Source organism: Piliocolobus tephrosceles, chromosome 2 (assembly GCF_002776525.5).
Source record: "Piliocolobus tephrosceles isolate RC106 chromosome 2, ASM277652v3, whole genome shotgun sequence".
NCBI lineage: Eukaryota > Metazoa > Chordata > Mammalia > Primates > Cercopithecidae > Piliocolobus > Piliocolobus tephrosceles.
In genome coordinates this window covers 138,116,011-138,136,964 of record NC_045435.1, presented here as the reverse complement: position 1 = coordinate 138,136,964, position 20,954 = coordinate 138,116,011, and the positions used below count along the sequence as shown (strand labels likewise).

General features: G+C 35.1%; 1 protein-coding gene across 6 annotated transcripts in view; it reads left to right on the top strand.

Moving 5' to 3' along the window:
- The window catches only part of RBMS3 (RNA binding motif single stranded interacting protein 3), a 750,151-nt gene that overhangs the window by 484,744 nt on the left and 244,453 nt on the right, over positions 1 to 20,954 (top strand). For all 6 annotated transcript variants that reach the window (XM_026454169.1, XM_023207252.3, XM_023207251.3 and 3 more), the window contains one exon: positions 392 to 471. In XM_026454169.1, coding sequence (XP_026309954.1) covers positions 392 to 471 — 80 coding nt within the window. The remainder of the gene's footprint in view (positions 1 to 391; positions 472 to 20,954) is intronic.

Below are 20,954 nucleotides of genomic sequence, written 5' to 3'. Positions count from 1 at the left end.
AAGCCTCAGTGCCCTTATTGATATGAATGACAATAACAAGATCTACCCATCAGGTTTGCTAATTCATCATTCAACAGACATTTGTTGAACACTTTCAACTGCCAAACATTGCTGAGTGAATTAAAATAATGCCTCAGGGTTACCTCTGAAAGAAGGCTCAGAACAGAGCCCTCCACATAGACACCTTTCAAAGAGTGAATAATACTTTCTCAGCATTGATGAGTTTGTGATGTTCTTTTATTAATCGGGTCATCATGGTCATGACAAAAGTTGGCAATTGGGGTACATTTCTCAAATCAAGTATTTCTATGGCTTTCTGGTTTTCCTTTACTTCTTAAGTTTCTTTTTCTTGAAAGCCATATATGACCTCTGGTTTACCTTTTTTTCCCAGAATGGAGTCTACTGAAAAATGTGAAGTGGTAATTCAACATTTTAATGGAAAATATCTGAAAACACCACCAGGCATCCCAGGTAAGAAATGTCACTAATAAGTCACTAAATGATGCTGAGGCTTAAATTGCTCTTATTAAAATAAGTGCATGGTAGTGCCTTTGTTGATCACTGCAGATTTGGGGAGTTTGCTTTTATTAATGTGTATTTTTAAATAATACTATGTAGCAATTCATCTTTCTCAAAAACTTTTTGGTAATTCTTCTTTGGTTTTTTGAATCGCTGCTACTAATTTTCTAAAGTGGATTAGAAGAAAACCATAGCAAATAATAGTTAAAGAATGATGTGCTGGAAGTGATGGAAGTTTATGACTCAGCATTAATATTAAAATTCCAATTTCTAAGTTACAAAATACCTAAACAATGATATTCACAATGAATCCCACAAATTGATGCCAGCCCTGAAACATTTCTTACCAGCCTATGACAAGAAAAGTACAGAAACTGAGAGATAGCATTTAGAAACTTGTATAACGATTTGACAATGTCATGAAATCTGAGTGCATAATTTTCTTTTACAAAAATATTGGTTACTGACAAATTGGAAATTTTAGAAAATACTGTCTCTTTATCAGAGCTAGTTTGAGAAGCCCCAACCTGACCTATCCCAGGGCATTTCACACTTCCCAAGGCAAAATTCCTAAGGTTTTATACACATCATCAAGTGTTCTAATTTTATACTGTTAAGAATTACATTAAACATGAAATAATTGGATTTATTATGTGTAGCAGAGCTACAAATGCCAGAACTTGAGGCGGTAATATATGTGGAAGGTTTTAATATTAAATAAAGTTTTAAATATAATTTCTATGTAAAAAATTAACAATTGAATGAAGTATTAAACTAAGAAAAATTACATAAATAAAGAATCATCTGAATAAGGCAGGTTGGTTTATTTGTTGGTATTTTATATACTGTTAGTCTCAGAGGAGACTAACGCGACTTCTTTCATCTTACAATACGTGACTTTCATCTTTATGAGCTTGATTTCAATAGTGTTTGCTATATAATGCATCTACTACTTAAAACCCATCAGAGAGTTCAGAGGTTGAGCATTTTAGTTTCTTAAAATATATTGAGTTTATAGATAAGAGGAAGCGTATACAAAAAGAGGAATATTTTTGTGGAGGGTTTTGTAATGACTTGCTTTGTTTAAGGGGGATGTCAAGAATGCAGAAAGACCCTTCAGACAGACAACTTGCATAATCTGAAAATCTAAAGTAGCTGATTGCTGGCTAATCAGTGAGTCAACATACAGTGAAGACTGTGCCTTGATTTGGTTAGCTTCCATGTGTAACGTTCCCTTGGGAACTGACTGCATTATGATCCAGTTGGAGACATATGGTGTTGTTAAGAAAAGAGTTAGCAGTTTTCATCTCAGCATGTTAGCTGCCCTTGCATCTTAGCAGAAATACTTTTTTTTTTTTTTATAAACAGACATTTTAAGACACTTTACTCAAACCTGTCATCGAGTAAAGGAGTTGCGTTGTTTGTGGACTTTCCTCTTATTTGTCCTATTTTCTCCAACAGAGACCTATCTATATAGAAGTTGTTCAAACTAGGTGTAAATTATATAATTACATAAAAATAAAAATGAGCACATTGTGTAGAAATTATGGATGATTCAAGTTTCAGCACGTCTCAATTTTTTGATTTGTTAAAAAAAAATTGATATGTCAAAAAGACATATTGAAAGCCTTCTTGCCCTGATTGATTTGAAGGTATTTCATTTGGTTTTCCCCATAGAACATATTGCTGACTAATACAATTTAATGCTGAAGACAAAGAAAGTCACTACAAATCCCCAAATGTCTGGGCATCCTTCCAGAATATGCAGGCTGTGATATTAACCTATCTAATATCATAGCTACACCCAATGGAAACATCGTGAATAGCAGGAACTCGGTTATGAGTTTTCTCACTCATTTTTATCTCCTGGGAACAAGAAAGACAAAATAATTATGTTCAGTTATGAAACTCTTAGGAGAGATAACTGTATGCTTCTGAGATTTCCACTCATCATAATAGAACTAAATACACAATATTGATCATTATCAGTGCTTGAATCTGCTTATTTATAAATTACTTTGAAAGTTAGAGTTGAATAAAGGCTTCAAATGCTAAGTAAAGACATTTAATCTTTGATACTTAAATTAGGTGTGGAAGAAAAGAGGATATAATACAAGATATGCGTATTTTGAAAGGTAAAGTAGTAATTTGCCCTTGTTGAGTATAAATAATTACTAAGTCACGACAGGTATAACTACAATTTGGGTATATGCCGTCTGCCTTTATTGGTCCTCATTAACTTACTACCTGGAAATAGCTGAAATCTTACTTTCAGAAATATATGTCTTAGCCAATATTCAATTCCATATTTACAACAGGGAGTAGGATGTCACTGTGAGCTATGGCATCAGATATTCATGCTTTTTTTTAAGTGGCCAATTTCCTAATCTTTTTCATTACTTTAGAGAGTGTGTCTTTGCTTGTGAATATCCTCAACTATAATAGTGTGACCCACTGAAAACTAAAATATTTAAAATCTGAAAAATCTCAGTGTTCTGCCTTATCAAGATTTCACATATTTGAATTCAGAAGTTTGTGGTTTCATAGAACTGCACATTGATTGTTTAAATACATTGCTTTAAGGTCATGTCAATGAGGGACTCACAGTGATCCAATAATTATGACCCGAGATCCTCAGGCCTTAAGAAAGCTGTTGAAAGATTGAATATTATGTTAATCATCTTCTTCTCATACTAGAGCCCTATTGTATTTGTTTGTTTTCATGCTGCTGATAAAGACATATCCAAGACTGGGCAATTTACAAAAGAATGAGGTTTATTGGACGTACAGTTCCACATGACTGAGGAGGCTTCACAATCATGGTGGAAGGTGAAAGGCATGTCTCACATGATGGCAGACAAGAGAAGAGAGCTCATGCAGACAAACTCCCATTTTAAAACTATCAGATCTCATGAGACTTATTCACAATCACAAGAATAGCACAGGAAAGACCTGCACCCGTGATTCAATTATCTCCCACTGGGTCCCTCCTACAACATCTTGAATGGGAATTCAAGATGAGATTTGAGTGGGGACACAGCCAGACTATATTGCCTACATTTAATATTACTCTAAGCAAGTACAGAGCAATTGGTGCCATATTCATACTGTCTACCTCTCTGTTTAGGGACAGTGTGGAGAAAATGCACATGTGTTATTGGGCAAATATAATGGCATTCAGTTTCTGTCACTGTTGACAATGACAATTACTCTTAAAGGAGATGCAAAGCTAATTATTTTCCTGAGATGATCATCTAAGTTTCCAAGTCCCCAACTGTGTTATTTCTATAAAAGAACAAGGAAAAAAAATCTATTTCAATCTAAAATGTTGACATTGCTCTGAATTTCAAACTCTAAAAATGTTATAGGTAAGGAAATTTGCAAGGACATGTAACCTGACCACATTTATGTTGCTGCCCCATTTTGATTTTAGCCATTGTTGGAATAATTTGCTAATTAAATATGATTCATGTTAGTATTCGGTTCTAATTCCTGACAGATATGTGAGTTGGAAGAGAACTTTACAGATATCTTTTTGGAACACGCTTTATTTCTCTAGGCTCTTCCTATTTATTTATAAAAGATCTTTTTTTAAATGAATGCATCATGGATCATTGATGTCTTTTAGCACATCCCAGAACTACCTCTGTTCATTTTAGATTATAATGTTATCCCCAGATTTTGGTTACCTGGATCAATGAAGCTAAATATACATGCCAAAAGTCAAATTATTGAGTACTAGTATACAGGAAGTTAACAAAGATCAGTCACATGTATTGCTGCCAGCAGATGAGAAGGAGACCAAAAGCATGTGTTAAATAGTGTCAGTCATTTGACTGCTGTAGCCATCAGCAGAAAGAGATCATTCAGCGTTTTCTGCCTTCCCTAGAGGGAAAAGAAAATACAGCATTCCATAAATGTTGCATGTCCTACATATCGATCTTGATGTTTTTCTGGACAAAATGAAGGATCATTAGTTGCTTGCCTGCCTAACCCCAGACACTTCTTTGTCCCATAATGAATTGCACAGCAATGTTGTATAGCCCCAAAGTGTTCCATTTTCAAACCTCTGGCAAAAGCAAAGGGTTAGTTCCCAGACACTTCAGGGATCTGTAGGGCATGGACTTGAAAGGCTCACTTTCAAAGAGCCCCCAGAGCAGGATGATACACCATGCGGAAAAGGCTTTCACATGTAGGGACATGTATTGATGAACAGAACATGCAGGCCGGTTTGTGAAAAAATAAATCATGTTTTTCTCTCAAACTAGACATTTTTTTTTTTTTCCTGTAAGCACGTGCTCCTATCAGTGGAGCAGTCTTTTCAGAATAAAATGGAATAACTAACTTCTGGTATGCTTTCCTTATTCTTTAGATAATTGTTTCTAATCTCAATTGAAGTAGGGAAAATTTGAGAGAAAGCTTAGCACATTATGGGATCTTTTAAAATTTAACAACTGTTGTGACTGACAGAACTTTGCACAAATAGTTATGTATCAGAGTAATAATATTTTTCTAATAAATAAAGCATGGGGCTTTTTGATGTTTTGACATAGTAATTTCAATGTCGTGTGTTGATGTAAATAAAAATGTGTATGACTATGTATGTATATGAATACTTTATGGGAGCAAGCAAAGAAAAATATTTATAATATGATTTTTTAAATGATGAACACAAGTGTTCGTATAAACTTAACATTCCTGCCAGAGTAAAATATTGACAACATATTTAAATGAAATTTATCTTATGTGATTCAAAAATCAGAATATTCAAGCAATAGATCTACAAATTTTTATCAGTGGGGAATGTTGCAGAGCCTTAAAATCTGTGTTTGCTCAATAGTAACTGTCTATTAAGTCCACAAATACAACTATAGCTGAGAAGAGGTAACAAATAAAAAATGCTATGGTGTATAGTTGGGCAAAAAATATTTCTTGATTGTTCTGCTCAGGTGGAGCATTGCTTCTCTCTCAATGTTTCATCTTTGTGAAACTAAAGCATCACTTGTATAACACACTTTGTGAACAGTATAATCCCCAATTGGGTATCATTTTAGATTTTTCACTGGTAAAAATTTTTTCATTCTGAATGTTGGTGATGTCTTCAGATTATTTCTATGTATCAAACATACTTTGTTGCTTCATGATGAAGAAAACACCTTTAGAATTTTATTAATGAACTTCACAGAGCAGCTGGACAATATCATGGTTAATGGAGTCTAAGCATCTATGTGAATTCTATGGAATTTGATTAGGTCAATCAGTTTTCAACCTTTCTATGGAGCTGCATCTGATATTGTGAAGGTAAAAAAGCTATGTGCTGGTAACTGATTAGATATATAAGAAAGGAAGAAGAGGTGATTAAATTTCTACATCTTTATATGAGAAGCTAAATAGAGAAGGAAAAAAGTTTCATCTTCAAAAGAATAGAAATAATTGAAATGAGTTTTTTGACAGGGCTACATCTACTCTAATCACCTGTGATTTCAGCTGCATAGGAGATGCAATCTAGAAGCATCTTACCTCATGTATCCACCTAGTTTCTTCACTTTTCCACCTCAGGACAAAATCTATAAAAGCTTGCTCAATGAGACAGACAAATGTCTTCTACAAACTTTGGGGGAATTATCACCCCCCAGGATAGCCTTCAATCATCAGGGTATAGGAGCCAGAAGATAACATTGGGTCTCTCATCCTTTGGAAGGATAATTCTGAGTCACATTCTACAGGGTTCCTTGAGAGGTTATCCACATGGTCACAAGCTCAATGAGGTTTCCTTTATTAGCATTTTTCCCCTTCCCCATCTTTTCCTTTTCTATCATATCAGCTTCCTGACATCGGCTCCCAATTAAACTACCTTCTCCCATGCTCTGATTTTAGGGAAAGTCAAATTCAAGTTGGGAGTTCTAGAAATTATGTTAGGGAACTACTTTTTGATTCAAAACCTCTGGCTACAAGGGAAGTTATTCACTTCACTAAAGTAGTAAAGTGAATTTCATGGCCCAAGTATACTGTTTTTATGACTTTTATTTTTAAAAAGCAGAGATTATAAATCACATAGTAGGGTTAATGAAGGTGAACATTAGAGGTAGTAGTCAGGTAGCAAGCCAGGGTTGAAATTTAGCAAGAGAGGTATGGAAAAAGACAAGAAGGACAAGGAAAAGCCAAGAATGGTGGCATGGCCGACTTGAGAACAACTGAGGACATAAAGAGTTAGATGACTGATAAAAATGGAAATGATTTAGGGAAGCCATAAAGCCAGTAAAGTGAAGGTGAGATGCAGGCATAGACAATTCTCATCAAAGAGAAGGCATTTTTTGAGGTTTCGGTCTTCGTTAAATGTAGAGGTGGACATCGAATATGACATCCAGTGTGTGAATGCCTACAGCTGGCTGAAGTCAAGTGAAGAAGATCTTCAGTCAAGCAGCTGGAGGCTTATGATTAGAAGGCTGGAAAGTCTTTCACTATTATCTTAAATTTTATTACTTAATGTCATGCTTGCCTTGATTGCCTCTTGAAGTTCTGATCTTGGTAGTAGCAGGTTAAGTGAATAGTGACAAAGAGTTTTTCTGTTTGTTTGTTTTAATTTATCTGATTTTGAATTTTCCAAAGCAGAGTCTTTTTCATTTTTTGTAGCTCAAGGGTTGTATGCTTAGCTCTGTAAATTCTCACTAAATACTCTTTGGCGTTGTATAGTTTCATGAGTTAAATGACAATCATACATATATTTGCTTTTAATGAACTTTTTGAAGGTATGGGGAGGATGCACAGCTCTGGGTAAACAAACATGCAACCAATTTGGGGAAAGACATGGAGGAAAATCTTAAAATATTTTTAAACATTTTAATTAAAAATATCTCCATATCTAAATAGAGAGAGAGAGAGAGAGAAAGAAAGCAAGAGCAAGCGAGAGAGGAATGTTTATAAGAATAAGAAACTTATTTGAGAAAAATTCCAGTTACATTTTGGAAAGTCTAATTTTTCTAAGACTGCTTTTCAAGGTGTACACTGAAGACCTAATTGTCGTTTCTTTAAATAACTCATTCTTGAACAGTGCAATGATGAATTCTGTTTTCTGGCATGGCAAATGGTCTTGCCTAATTATACTGGAATAATGTTTCTAAACTTTTTGCCACTGGAGCTAGTTAAGCACAATGATTATGCAGCACTTTTGCTCCCCCTGCCACTTCTTCACATCAAAAGATAAATGTCTTGAGAAAAAACAAAAAAGAGAATTTCCTATCTATATTATATCCCTTTTTGCATAATAATGTTGCTCAATTCTGCCTAGAGAAATTACCACATTAACTTATTATTTCTTTTATAATGCTATATGATATAACATACTCTATAGTTTTTAATCAATAAGATATGGTTAATGCTTTCTTTACCATATTTTTTCATGGTTACATATAAAGCACCAATAAGTAGCAGCATAATGTGTCTGCAGTTCCCATTTGGTTACAGAATTTGATTGATTAAAATAGTTATAATTTCATGGGATAGAGAAAAGGGATGAGGAGGTTTTCTATACATCTCCAAATTCATGAACCACCTTCATAACTTATTTCTAAAATACTGACTCCATTCAGGTCTGCACGAATTTCTGAACTGAAAATTTCACATAAAAACTTACAAAATAAATAATAAAACACTAATTTTGCTTCTAACACCATGTTAGGCTTTGCCTTCTGTCAGCATCACTAATGAGTAGCTAAACCATTTAGTGTCTGTCTGGATGATTCCTATTAGCAAGCTGAGGGTTGAGTGGCTTAAGACCAATTAACACACAAGCCAGAGAAACCAAATTGAATAATTAAGTTCTTAGTGCATTTCAGAATCTAGAATCTCATTTAATAGGATTGATTTAAGAACACATTCTAACCAATTTTTGTATGAATGGATAGTATTCGGAATTAAATACTTGCTACTTTCTCCCTGTAACCATCAAAAAGCCTGCTATACACACGCCTCATTATTTATGATCTAATTTTTTAGAATGAAAAGTCTGCAAAACTTACTAAAATATTTTAAGAGAAATGTGAATGAAAACAGTAGGCAAGCTCTGAACTAGTCATTATGTATTTATCTTATTTCTGCTTTCTCTGATTCCTTATGTCTTTCAGCTCTGAATGATGAATCAATTATTTGAGTTATATTTTCATTATTTTTCAGTACAAAAAACAAGTCTTTCACAGGAAATTGGCATGCTTATGAAGATTCATTTGTCCCATTAGATTGTGGGTTTTTTAAAAAAGAACTTTGATGTTTATCTCCCCCATCTTCCTTAAACAATTCAAACCCTTTGAAAACAACGACTGTACCTTACTCTTTCTTCCAAACATCTAACCCAAGGCCTGACACAGAACAGTACGAATATCATTTGTTAAATAAATAAGCAAATACCCAGTTGTGGTAGACAGAATAATGGTCCTCTAAAGATCTGTAAGTCCTAATCCCCAGAACCTGTAAATATGTTAGGTTACATGAAAAAGAGTAATCGACGTTACAGCAGGAATTAAGGTTGCAGCTGGAATTAAGGTTGCTAATAAACTGACCTTAAAATAGGGAAATTATGGTCTTAGTTTGTTCTTGCATTGATATAAAGAACTACCTGAGGCTGGGTAATTTATAAAAAAGAGAAGCTTAGTTGGCGCCTGGTTCCACAGGGTGTACAGGAAGCATGGTTGGAGAAGACTCAGGAAACTTACATCAGGGCAGAATGTGAAGGGGAAGCAGGCATGACCTACATGGCTAATGCAGGAGGAAGAGAGTGAAGGAGGAGGTGCTACACACTTTTCAACAACCAGATCTTGTGAGAACTCACTATCACAAGAATAGCAGGGAGGAAATCTGCCCCCATGATGCAGTCACCTCCCACCAGGTCCCTCCTGCAACACTGAGGATTACAATTCAACATGAGATTTGGGTAGAGGCCCAAATCCAATCCATACCAATTAGCATGGTTTATCTAGGTGGGCCCAGTAATTAGAAGCATCCTCAAAAGTGGAGGAGAAAGGTAGAAGAGGAGGTCGGAGTGTGAAAAGAATTAACCCAACATTGCTGGCCTTGAAGACAGGAGGCAGCCTTTGGAAGTTGAAAAAGGCAAAGAATTGGATTTCTCCCCTAGAGCCTGCAGAAATAAACTTAGCTTTGCTGACACCTTGATTTTAGCCCAGTGAGATCTGTGTTAGACTTCTGACCTATAGAACTGTAAGATAATAAGTTTGTGTTGTTTTATGCCTCTAAGTCTTAGATAATTTGTTATAGCAACAACAGCAAACTAAATATACTAGTATAGAACTTGTATTCACTGAATATCATTCAGACTATTCCTATATTACATTATTAAATAGCCTCTGAAAAACTCTCATAGTTTATCCTAATTTTTACCTTCTTTGTGAGTTTTTATTGAAGAAAAATAATATTCAGTAATGCTTGCTAAAGCACAGTAAGAAACACTTTTTTTCAGCACCATCACAAGAGTTACAGGCACCACTGCAATGGAGTTTCTTACAGTGGAGATGAGAGATTGGACTCAACTCTGAATGCAGGATAGACAAGTGGAAATTTACAGCCAAGGAGCAGCATAGGAGGTCAGTGGTTGGAAAATTACCAAGAGGAAGCATCAGGGGTAGGATTCTTGCTGAAGACAAGCCAGGGTAATCAGACATCACCTAGAAGACAGTTCAGTCAGCTGACTAAAGTAAGGCCAAAGAAAGAATCTTTTCAGTATCATTAGAGTTGCTTGTGTGTTAAACAGAAAAAAAAAAAATAACTTAAAAATTTAACTTCACAGTTTCTTTATACCTTCTCATAAGCACATATTGCTATAGAAGACTGTTCAGTGTCTGAAACAAGAGACTTTGGGAAGTCCTTATATATTAGAGCACATTGTTTTTTATTCAAAGAAATATAATATGAACTTAAACTATCTGATACCATAAGCATGTCAGGAAAATAATCCTAATTGCTAATGTAAATCCATGCCAATGTGTATCTCTTGGGTCTCAACCTTAATACTTGCTTTCAATAATTCCTATTCTTGAAAAATTATTAGGGCCTAGAAAAACAGAATGGAGCTCCTTGAGGTTAAAATCAACTTTAAGTTTTAGATGATTATATCTAAAGCATAGATCATGCTCACACCCCTACTCATTGTCCCATGAAATAGGGAGTGTCCTAAAGCTCTAAATGTCCTGAATATTTCATGTGAAAGTTTAGTTTTGAGATACAAATTAAAAATTCAGAGGTAGTGAATATGCATACTTATTATATATTAAGAAAGATAGATAATGCTTATGATTCAATGATTTAAAAAATTAAGTGAATTTTCAAAAATGTGTTTCTTAGCCAAAGTTGTTATACATTCCATATTACTCCTGTAGCAAGACTGGGAGACTGTACATATGAAAACATAACCATTTTCTATTGAACTGAGTGCGAGACGCATTTTGGACCAGGGGTTTATATCAAACAGTTGTACTAGTTGAACCGCTGAGATGCCCTAAAGAAAAAGAACTCAATAATTTAAGTTGATTTCTAGCTGTTTGTTATTAGAGCAGATGTTAGTGCTCCCGGAGTGTTTGCCCGTGGCCATCAGCCAGCACCTGCATCTCTTTCATTAGGTGGACTGCCCTCAGGCCGCAGCAGCCTCTTTTGCCTGGGAGCAGTGACAGTCAGAAGTACCTGGGAAAATTTACATCCCCATTTGGAGCTGTCCATAAACAGTGACTGACAGCTGTTAGAGTATCAATATCCCAGTTCTTCTGCTTCTGATGAGAATACTCTGTGTTCTGCTTCTGATGAGAATACTCTGTGTGATGTATACTATCTCTATAGCTTTCCTGAAGGATTCAGACAGTTACAGTTTGTGGGACTGTTTAACACCACATCCTTGCTCGACTCCTTCACTTCCTGGTCCCAATTCCCTATTCCCTTACTGGCTTTTCCTGAAAATACTTCCTAAGAATTCACATTCACAAGCAACCTTGTTTCAAAGTCTGTTTCTGGTGAACCCAAACTAAGGTGTTATATTCATATAGACCCTAAGTATGTTATTCTATGATCGATTATTTTCATTAATGTTTTGAGTTTTACAGTCTCATCTATAAAATGTACTCAAGTTAACTGAATCCCTCAGGATAGATTGAGGGAGGTTTCAGAAGTGAATATAAAATTCCTCAAATTCCCTCACTTCGCTGGAAATAGACATACTAGACACTCTAAGTAAGGCAGCATTTGGTGATAGGTCACTGGCTTCTTTGGAAAAGGGATACACCGTTTCAATGTTGATAGAGCATGTGTAATGGCAGATAAAAATGTGATCAGGTCTCCTGTGGATAAGCAATCACCGGCCGATTATCATTGAGCTAATCACAATATGTCTTAATAAAGGTCCATTCAAATGAATCAAAATCATATCCATATATAAGATAATGGGGTTGTGAAATAAAAAGAAATCTTAGCAAAGTATACAAAAGCACTGAAGAAAAATATTGAAACTAATATGTTTTTACACATAATCGTTTTAAGATGGTATAGTGAGCTCGATACAAAGGGCGTTACAGAGACCGCTGGAGGTCCCTAAGATCCTTTCTGGTGGTCTACAAGGTCAAAAATATTTTTCTCATAATACTAGTTCATTATTTGCCTTTTTCACTCTGATTCTCTCATGAATGTAAAGTGGAGTTTTCCAGGGGCTACAAGATTTGAGATGTGGCAAAAGATGGAATATGGAAGCAAATATTAGAATCCAGCTGTCTTCTATTAAGCCAGAAATGACAAAGCCATTCTTCTCTTTTTTATTTTGCTTCTAGAAATAGTATTTTTAAATGAAAATATATGATTTATGTCAATATGGAACATAACTAGTATTATTTTAAAATAAATAAACATCTACTTATTTTATTTTTTTTAATGGTGTCAATAAATATAACCTGTCTAAACAAGTTTTGGGGAATCTTCAATAATTTTTCAGAGTGTAAAAAGGCCCTGAGACAAAAACAAAAAACAAACATTGAAAACTGCCCATATAGAACAAATTCAAGCCCTTCATCTTAGAAAAGATGAAGAAAGATAACCAGGATAAAGGCAAAGCTTAAAATACGCTCTCACTTTTTTTGGTCTTATTTTGAGAACCTATGTATGTTCTAGAAAGCTAGTTTCAATGGAGCAATTGAAACTAAATTTTAGGCCAGGCACGGTGGCTCACGCCTGTAATCCCAGCACTTTGGGAGGCCGAGAAGGGCGGATCACCATGTCAGGAGATAGAGACCATCCTGGCTGACACAGTGTGAAAACCTGTCTCTACTAAAAGTACAAAAAATTAGCTGGGCGTGGTGGTGGGCATCTGTAGTCCCAGCTACTTCTTGGGAGACTAAGGCAGGAGAATGGCATGAACTCAGGAGGTGGCACTTGCAGTGAGCCAAGATGGCACCACTGCACTCCAGCCTGGGTGACAGAGCGAGACTCCGTCTCAAAATAAATAAATAAATAAATAAATAAATAAATAAATAAATAAATAAATTTCAATTAAATGCTTTCTACCAGTTTTTATTTTTTACTTATTTATTTTTTTAACAAGCATTCAGGTGCCTAATCTATAGGGAGTATTTTGTTTTATTTTTTAAATGCAGAGGCGATGGTTAGTCTTCTGAACATTTCCATTCTCATTTTTATTAGCAAATAGCATATTGTTTGACAGAATATGTGAATGTTTTATTAAGACAATGTATTTAGGCAGCATGTGTGGCATGCTGCAGTTGTGGGAATGGAATTATGTGAATTTGTGAGTGGCATGTGAACGAGTCTGCCAAAATTTAGGGAGAGTTTAAGACTAATATCTAAGAGCCAGAAAGCTAACCACAGATACCACATGGGAGCTATGTTATCATGGTAAGAACTGTTCTGTGTTGCTTCTTTTAGTCGCTGCTAATTTCAGATAATGTTCATCTTACATCTGGACTTCACTATGGTGAATGCTATTTACCACGTAGGACATATCTTAAGTACGACCTTCCAGGTTTGCTAGTTGTAGTACATGATGATGATGATGATAATAATAATAATAATAATAATAATAATAATAATAATAATATATTTAAACACTACCATGCAGCTAGTTGAACCCTGTATATTATTAGTGTTCACATAAAATCTTTAAAAATTTTCAGAAATTAAAGTCTCCTATTGTAGAGTCACATAATCATGATTTCATTAAGCTTATTGCATCTTCACCTAATTTGAACGATTGCTAAGGAAAGTAATTCTCTAGTCACTTTTTGTAACTAGTTGTAATTTTATCTGAATGAATCCACGTAATAGATGAAAGAATTTAAGATAAAATTCTCATATAATTTATTTTTAAAGGACACAACTCAATATTTGCTTACATCGTTTAACAGCCCCTTCATTTCTCACATCTCAAAGACAAGTATTTTACATCTTTGCTATACCTATATGATGTTAAGTAAAAGAACACCAGGCCGGGCATGGTGGCTCAAGCCTGTAATCCCAGCACTTTGGGAGGCCAAGACGGGAGGATCACAAGGTCAGGAGATCGAGACCATCCTGGCTAACACGGTGAAACCCCATCTCTACTAAAAATACAAAAAACTAGCCGGGCGAGGTGGCGGGTGCCTGTAGTCCCAGCTACTCGGGAGGCTGAGGCAGGAGAATGGCGTAAACCTGTAAACCTGGGAGGCGCAGCTTGCAGTAAGCTGAGATCCAGCCACTGCACTGCAGCCTGGGCGACAGAGCGAGACTCTGTCTCAAAAAAAAAAAAAAAAAAAAACAGCTTATGATGTGCTTTCTATGAGATCCTCACGGCCAGGATCCCCTTTGCCCTTTATGAATTTAATTTCTGAAATAACATATGTTACAGAGAATACCACCTTTGCCTTTGGAATCAGATGGACTTTGGTTTCACTTATGATGCTGTCTCCTCTTTACTTTTTAACTTGAACAAGTTATTTAGCATCTTGCCAAGTTCCTCATAGAAGCTAATTGTTCCATTTGATGTTAACAATATCTCCTTTACAAGTGTTTCTAGAATTAATTGAGAGATTTTATACAGCTCCACAAAGAATTCTGGCAACAAATGGTAGATAGTATTAGTGGCATCTATTAACCTCATGAGAATTATTTCATCAACATCCACCTTCTAGGCTAGAAGTATAATTTAATTGTTGAAGTCTCTGACATCATTGATGAGCATTATCTCGCACATGGGGTATATAAGGTACACATCCTTTGCAACAAGGACTACCCTTCCATTTTTAGCCTTTTGTACAGTTGTCATAGCTCATTCTAGAATGGTAAATTATACATGTCCATGTTAGAGGTTGACAGTTTTCTGAGATAATTGGAAAGAGTATAGCAGCAGAGAAATATTTACCTTGAATTTGCTCTCATAATTCTCAGATTCATAAACACTGGTCCCATTTTTTTATAGGACCATGGCAGATGTGTTAATGTAGTCATACACAAATTTGTATGATCCCAAACTTATTGTAACGTTTTCCCAGCGTATCATTGCACCTCTAGTTCCCAGGGCCCGTATTCTCCTTGTTTCACTCTTATTTCCCAAAGAAAGTCTGTTCAACTACAACACTTTCATGCAGATGTTCCTGATTTCCAACTCCCCTTTCCTTAATTCTCACTGTACAGCATTAAATGCTTTTCTCCTATACTGGGTGTCTATTTGTGACATGTAGCCTCATTTAACAACTGTTGTATGCTTACCTTATCCCACTGGATGGCAGAATTATGCCTTCTTTATTCTTTTATCTCCTCCAATACCTACCATTTAAACATATGATGTTTAATATAGACACACTGAATTGAATTTTAAATAGTTGAGCATGTTATTCTAGTGTGATTTCCTAATATTGCCTTAATTCTCTCTTAATAATGCATTTTGTTAGTAAATGCTTATAAAGTGAATGCAGAAACCATCAACTATGATGATTCTACATAGAAATATATGGCATAATACTTTTTGGGTACATTTTAAAACACTTAAACCTCAAAGCCTTCTTTCAAATGGAAGACAATGTTTAAAAGCACAAGAACCCTTTTCATTTTCATAAAGATTAAATTATCTTTCCATTCTGCTTCCCGCTTTCCATTGCTACTTTCTCCAGATTAAATTTTTTAAAGAGTAATGACCTATGGACATTAAACGCAAAAGGAATATAAAATAAATGTGTTGGAATACCAAACATCCTGTTGGTTGTCACAATTAGTTCTACAACAACAATTAGATTTTTTTTTTCAATTAAAATCATTTGAAAACACAGTTTTTGTCTTCTCAGAGGTTTCTCTTTTCCCAAAGTTTCCTTCAGGTCCTGTCCTTGTAGTACATTGGGGTTGTAGTACCCTGTGCCACCAGGAGAATGGATTCATTAACCTTTACATTGATTTGAAGTGTCGTTCAAATAAATACTTATACCCTTTTTCTCTGATGGCTTAGTGAAGTCCTTTATCAATAGCACTGATATCTCCCCTTGACCTTTGCCTCCTGTTCATTCAGAAAATTTCTGTCAAGCTGTTTCATTTACATTTGCAATCTCTTGCTACCTCAGTTAAGTTTGGCACTGAAATGTATTAGTGCTGGATTCAGTAGAATTATTTTACGCCCTATACTCTTTTGGCTTCAGCAAAGAAGAAAATTTCTTTCTTTGAATTTCATTTTTTAATTTCAGAGTTTAAGCATTTCCTACTTTCTGCATATGTGTCTTTTTGTCTTTCGTCTGCCTGTTTCTCTTGTTCTCTTGTTACTCTTTGTATATCATTATTTCAATTTCACTTCTTCACACCAGTATCTACTAAGAGATATAGTTAGGGCCAGGAAATGTTTCTGATATCCTGTTCCCAATCTTATCAATAAATTTTTTTTTTTTTGCAAGGGGATTGGGGAATTACTATCTGCCAAATGTTGTATTTAGTATTTTACAGATTTTTAAATTTATTTCTCAAACACCCTTAGGAAAAAAGAAACTGTTCCATCTTGCAAATGAGGAGGCTGCATTTTACATTATGTGTATAAATTGCTTTGATGCATACATACATACTAGTCAGTAGTAAATGGGCTGATTGACCCCAGGATTTAGTTCTGTCACCTTATTAGATATGGGACCATGAGCAGTTACTTAACCTCTGTGTTCCTCAATTTCCCCTTTAGTAATATGGGTATAACCATAGTCTCTTCTGTACTAGTGTTGCAAGATTGGCTATGGATTAAATACATTAAACTACATAGAGCAACTGGAATGTTTCTGGTAAATATTAAGGGCTACTTAGGTGTTAACATTGTACTGCTATGTCATAGGTCTTTCTTTTGATGGAGAGGGGATATACTATAGGAGAAACGATCAGCAAGAAACCGAATGTCACTTCCCTCCATTGCCAAACTTGGAGGACCAACCTTCTTCCCTATATGATACACAGAATGAATATTAATATCCTGTATTGGATTAAATACATTATTTCTTTAGTCTGATCAAAGATTCCTCCTTGAGATTCAGTTTCATAATTCAACACTCATTCTGATTTTCAGAATGCAAATATGGAGCCATCCCTTTAACCCAAGCCATGAACTTCGTTTTAACACTGATGTTTAATAAGTGATTCTTTTGTTTTAAAGGAAAGGTAGCCTATTTATAGAAACTCCCTTTAGAGGAACAATCTTTCTTTGAAAACTTAGCTGTGAAACGATGATCTTTTGTATGTGTGTGTGTATATATGTGTGTTTACATATATACATACATGTATGCATACAAAGCTTAAGAGCTAAGTCTCGAAGAAAAGGCATACTATTAAAAAGCTCCAATTAAAGGAATATCAGACCCATATTTTCTCCATCTGTATAGTATCCTTTCTTTGGGCCAAAGAAGCCATGGACACTGAGTGAGATCTGATAATGCTTTTTATTCCTTGAATTTCTGAGATGCTCGAGAGAAAGTGTCTTGCCATCAGTATTGTTTCTAGGGTTGAAAAGTATCACTTAAAAAAACAATTACCACAGGTATCTAATTCAAAAGACCTGAACAGAGTTCCTTCTGTGGTTACAAGAAAGCTGCAAATTTTAAAGTCATATAAGAAAGTCACGTCTACTGGGATAAAAACAATCTCAGCAATCCTAGATTAAGATGAAATATATGTGTATATATATGTGTGTGTATATATATATATGTGTGTATATATGTGTGTATATATATGTACACACACACATATATACACATACATATGTATATATGTGTATATATGTATATATGTGTATATACACATGTATACACATATATATACAATAATACACACATATATACACATATATATACACACACACATATATATACATATATACAAAAACAACCCCAAATCTTAATATCATGGAAGATACAATAGGTTACTCATCAAAGCCACAAAAAGATTGTATACTTTAGAGCCTAGCTTTTCTTATGATACTTTGATGTCCTTTACACTTGTAGACATTTGAGTTAGCTTTGTCTTTAATTCAATAAACAAGTATCTTTGAATATCTGGTAGACATAGAAAAACATTTTCAGTGTAAGGGCTAAGCACATAATGGAATAATTATAATAAAGGGAGTAATAATGGGGGTAAAAAGGAGGGATTGATAAACCCTGCATGGAGGAGAGGAATCAAGGAATATTCTGGAGAAGCATCATTTTTACTGAAATTCAAAGATAAAGATGAAAGATGTTTCCAAGCAGAAATAAGTTGATGCTTTTTGAGACATCTTGATATAGTACAAGTTTAATCCTATATGCTTGACTTTAAATTGATGAGAACTAGTTTTTGCTGATAATAAACAGGTTGAAGGGACCAGATATGCCCCTGGGCCCTCTGAATTGATTATAACTCGATGGAGCTGGTTTGTTCTAGTTAGTTTTGATTTGAAACTGCTTGATTTAAGTTTTATTCACTCAGATTACAAAAAAATAAATAAATTTGAGTGAATCTTATGGTTTGACTACATGCTTTCTATATCGAGAATATTAAACATTTGTCTATTGCATTTATCATTTGTATTTTACCTTGATTGCTCTTTAACTTTTACTTCTATTTCTTAAAAATAATAGTTTACTTTTTATGTGAAATAAACTTTTCCAGTGTATCTTTTTAAAAAATCATTTCAAATGTAAGAGATTTCATTAATATTCTTTTCTTTATCTTTTGCTTTTTATCTACATTTAACTCTTTAGTATATTTGGTATCAAATAACTATCTAAACTGATTATTTTTCCCAAAAATCAGTCTCCTATCTGCACTTAAAAATTAATCTATTCTTTTCACATTCTTTGATATCATTTTTTCCTATAATACATGCTTATACCACTTATTTACCTGTAATATGTGTGCTTGCTTTGTGTAAGAATTTACAAATCCTTATAATAAATCTTATCTCACAGAACAAGTCCCTGCTCTAAATTTTTCTTGCAGTTTGATTTTTTATTGTTTAACTGTTCCTGCTGTTTTCATTATCCAGATCTACTTCAAAATTATTTTGTCACTTTTTTTTCCAAAATATAAATGATATATTCTTAAGATACTATATTAAGATATAGAACAGTTCTTAAAATCGCCCTTTTGCTTCCTCATTATGGTCAAGCCCTCCCTCCCACCCTTAATCATTGGAAATCATTTCTTTGTTTTCCATCCTTATAGTTTTCTCTTTTCCAAAATGTTTATGTAAATAAAATCAAACAATGTGTAGCCTTCTAAGTCTGCCTTCCTTCACTTAGCATAAGGTATTTACAATTCATCCGCACGGTTGTATGTATCATTAGTTTGTTCCATTTTATTGCTCAATAGTATTTCATTAAATGGTTTTATACCGCACTTTATTCTCCAGTTGAATATTTTAATTGCTATTAGTTTTTGGAAATTGAATATGATAAAATGTCCACTTTTAGTGCTAAATCAATGTTTTATAAAACTTTTGGTATTATTAATCAGGATTGGATCCTGAATATTATGAAATACCTGAGAAACTCATGTCTGATCATTGATTCCTGCTAATACTACCTCTTATATAACTAAATTTTGAAATGTTGGAATTGGATCACTGCTGCAGGCTCCCCAAGATACCGAAAAACTGTGAGTCTGGTTGCTTTCTAAGTGGGGAGGATAGTGGTCTAGGGCAAGTTATCAGCCCTGGTCACTGGCTGCCTGGAAATAGACTCAGTGCTGTTGTCAGGGGACAGTGGGAGTGAGATCGGCCTTTAGGACTGTGGGCTGCGTGGGAGAGGGTTGAGGCCTGTGACTGCCAGTTTTCCCCCACTTCCCTGGTGACCTGTATGGCTCAGCATAGGCAGCCACAATCCTCTGGGAATATAACTCCATAGGATTGGGAACCATACTCTCATCTCCCACAGCAGCTGTAGCAAGTTTCACCCAAGGAAAGACTGAGTTCAGACATGCCTATCCCTGCCCCCACTTGGTGGACTTTCTCTACCCATCCTGGGAGCTGAAGACAAAGCTCATAATCTCTTGGGATCTCTATGGTCCTGCACACTGCCTGAGAAGCCTGAATACTTAACCAGGTGTCCCTAGGGCAAGTTTGTATCCTCCTTATAGGACCATAGCTGATGCGCTCTTGAAAGCTCTGTCTCCTAGCTGGAGGCCAACCAACACAAAACTAGTACACTAAACAAAAACACAAGCAAGGACCTTACAGAGTCCACTTCACTCCCCTGCTACCTCCACCAGAGCAGGTGCTTATATCCAGGGCTACAAGACCTGAAGATGGATCATATCACAAGACTTTTTGCAGACACTCCCCAGTACTAGCTCAGAGCCTGAGAGTTCCTGCTAGGTGGCTAGATACAAGAGAGCAATAACAATCACTACATTTGGCTGTCAGGAAGTCCCATTCCTAGGGGTAAGAGGAGAGCACCACGTCAAGGGAGCATCCCGTGGGACAAAAGAATCTGAACAACAGTCATTGAATTCCAGATCTTACCTCTTACATAGTCTACCCAAATGAGAAGCAACTAGAAAGACAATTTTGGTAATATGACAAAACGAGTTTCTTTAACACCCTCAAAATATCATATCAGCTCACCAGCAATGAATCGAAACCAAGACCAAATCTCTGATTTGCCAAAAATAGAATTCAAAAGGTTGATTATTAAGCTAATCAAGGAGGCACCAGAGAAAGGTGAAGCCCAACTTAAAGAAATCAAAAACATGTTACAGGATATGAAAGAAAATTCTTCAGTGACATAGACAGCATAAATAAAAAGCAATAACAAATTCTAGAAATCAAGGACACACTTAGAGAAATGCAAAATGCACTGGAAAGTCTCAGCAATAGAATGGACCAAGTAGAAGAAAGAAATTCAGAGCTTGAAGACCAAGCTTTCGAATTAACCCAATCCATCAAAGACAAAGAAAAAATCATTTAGAAA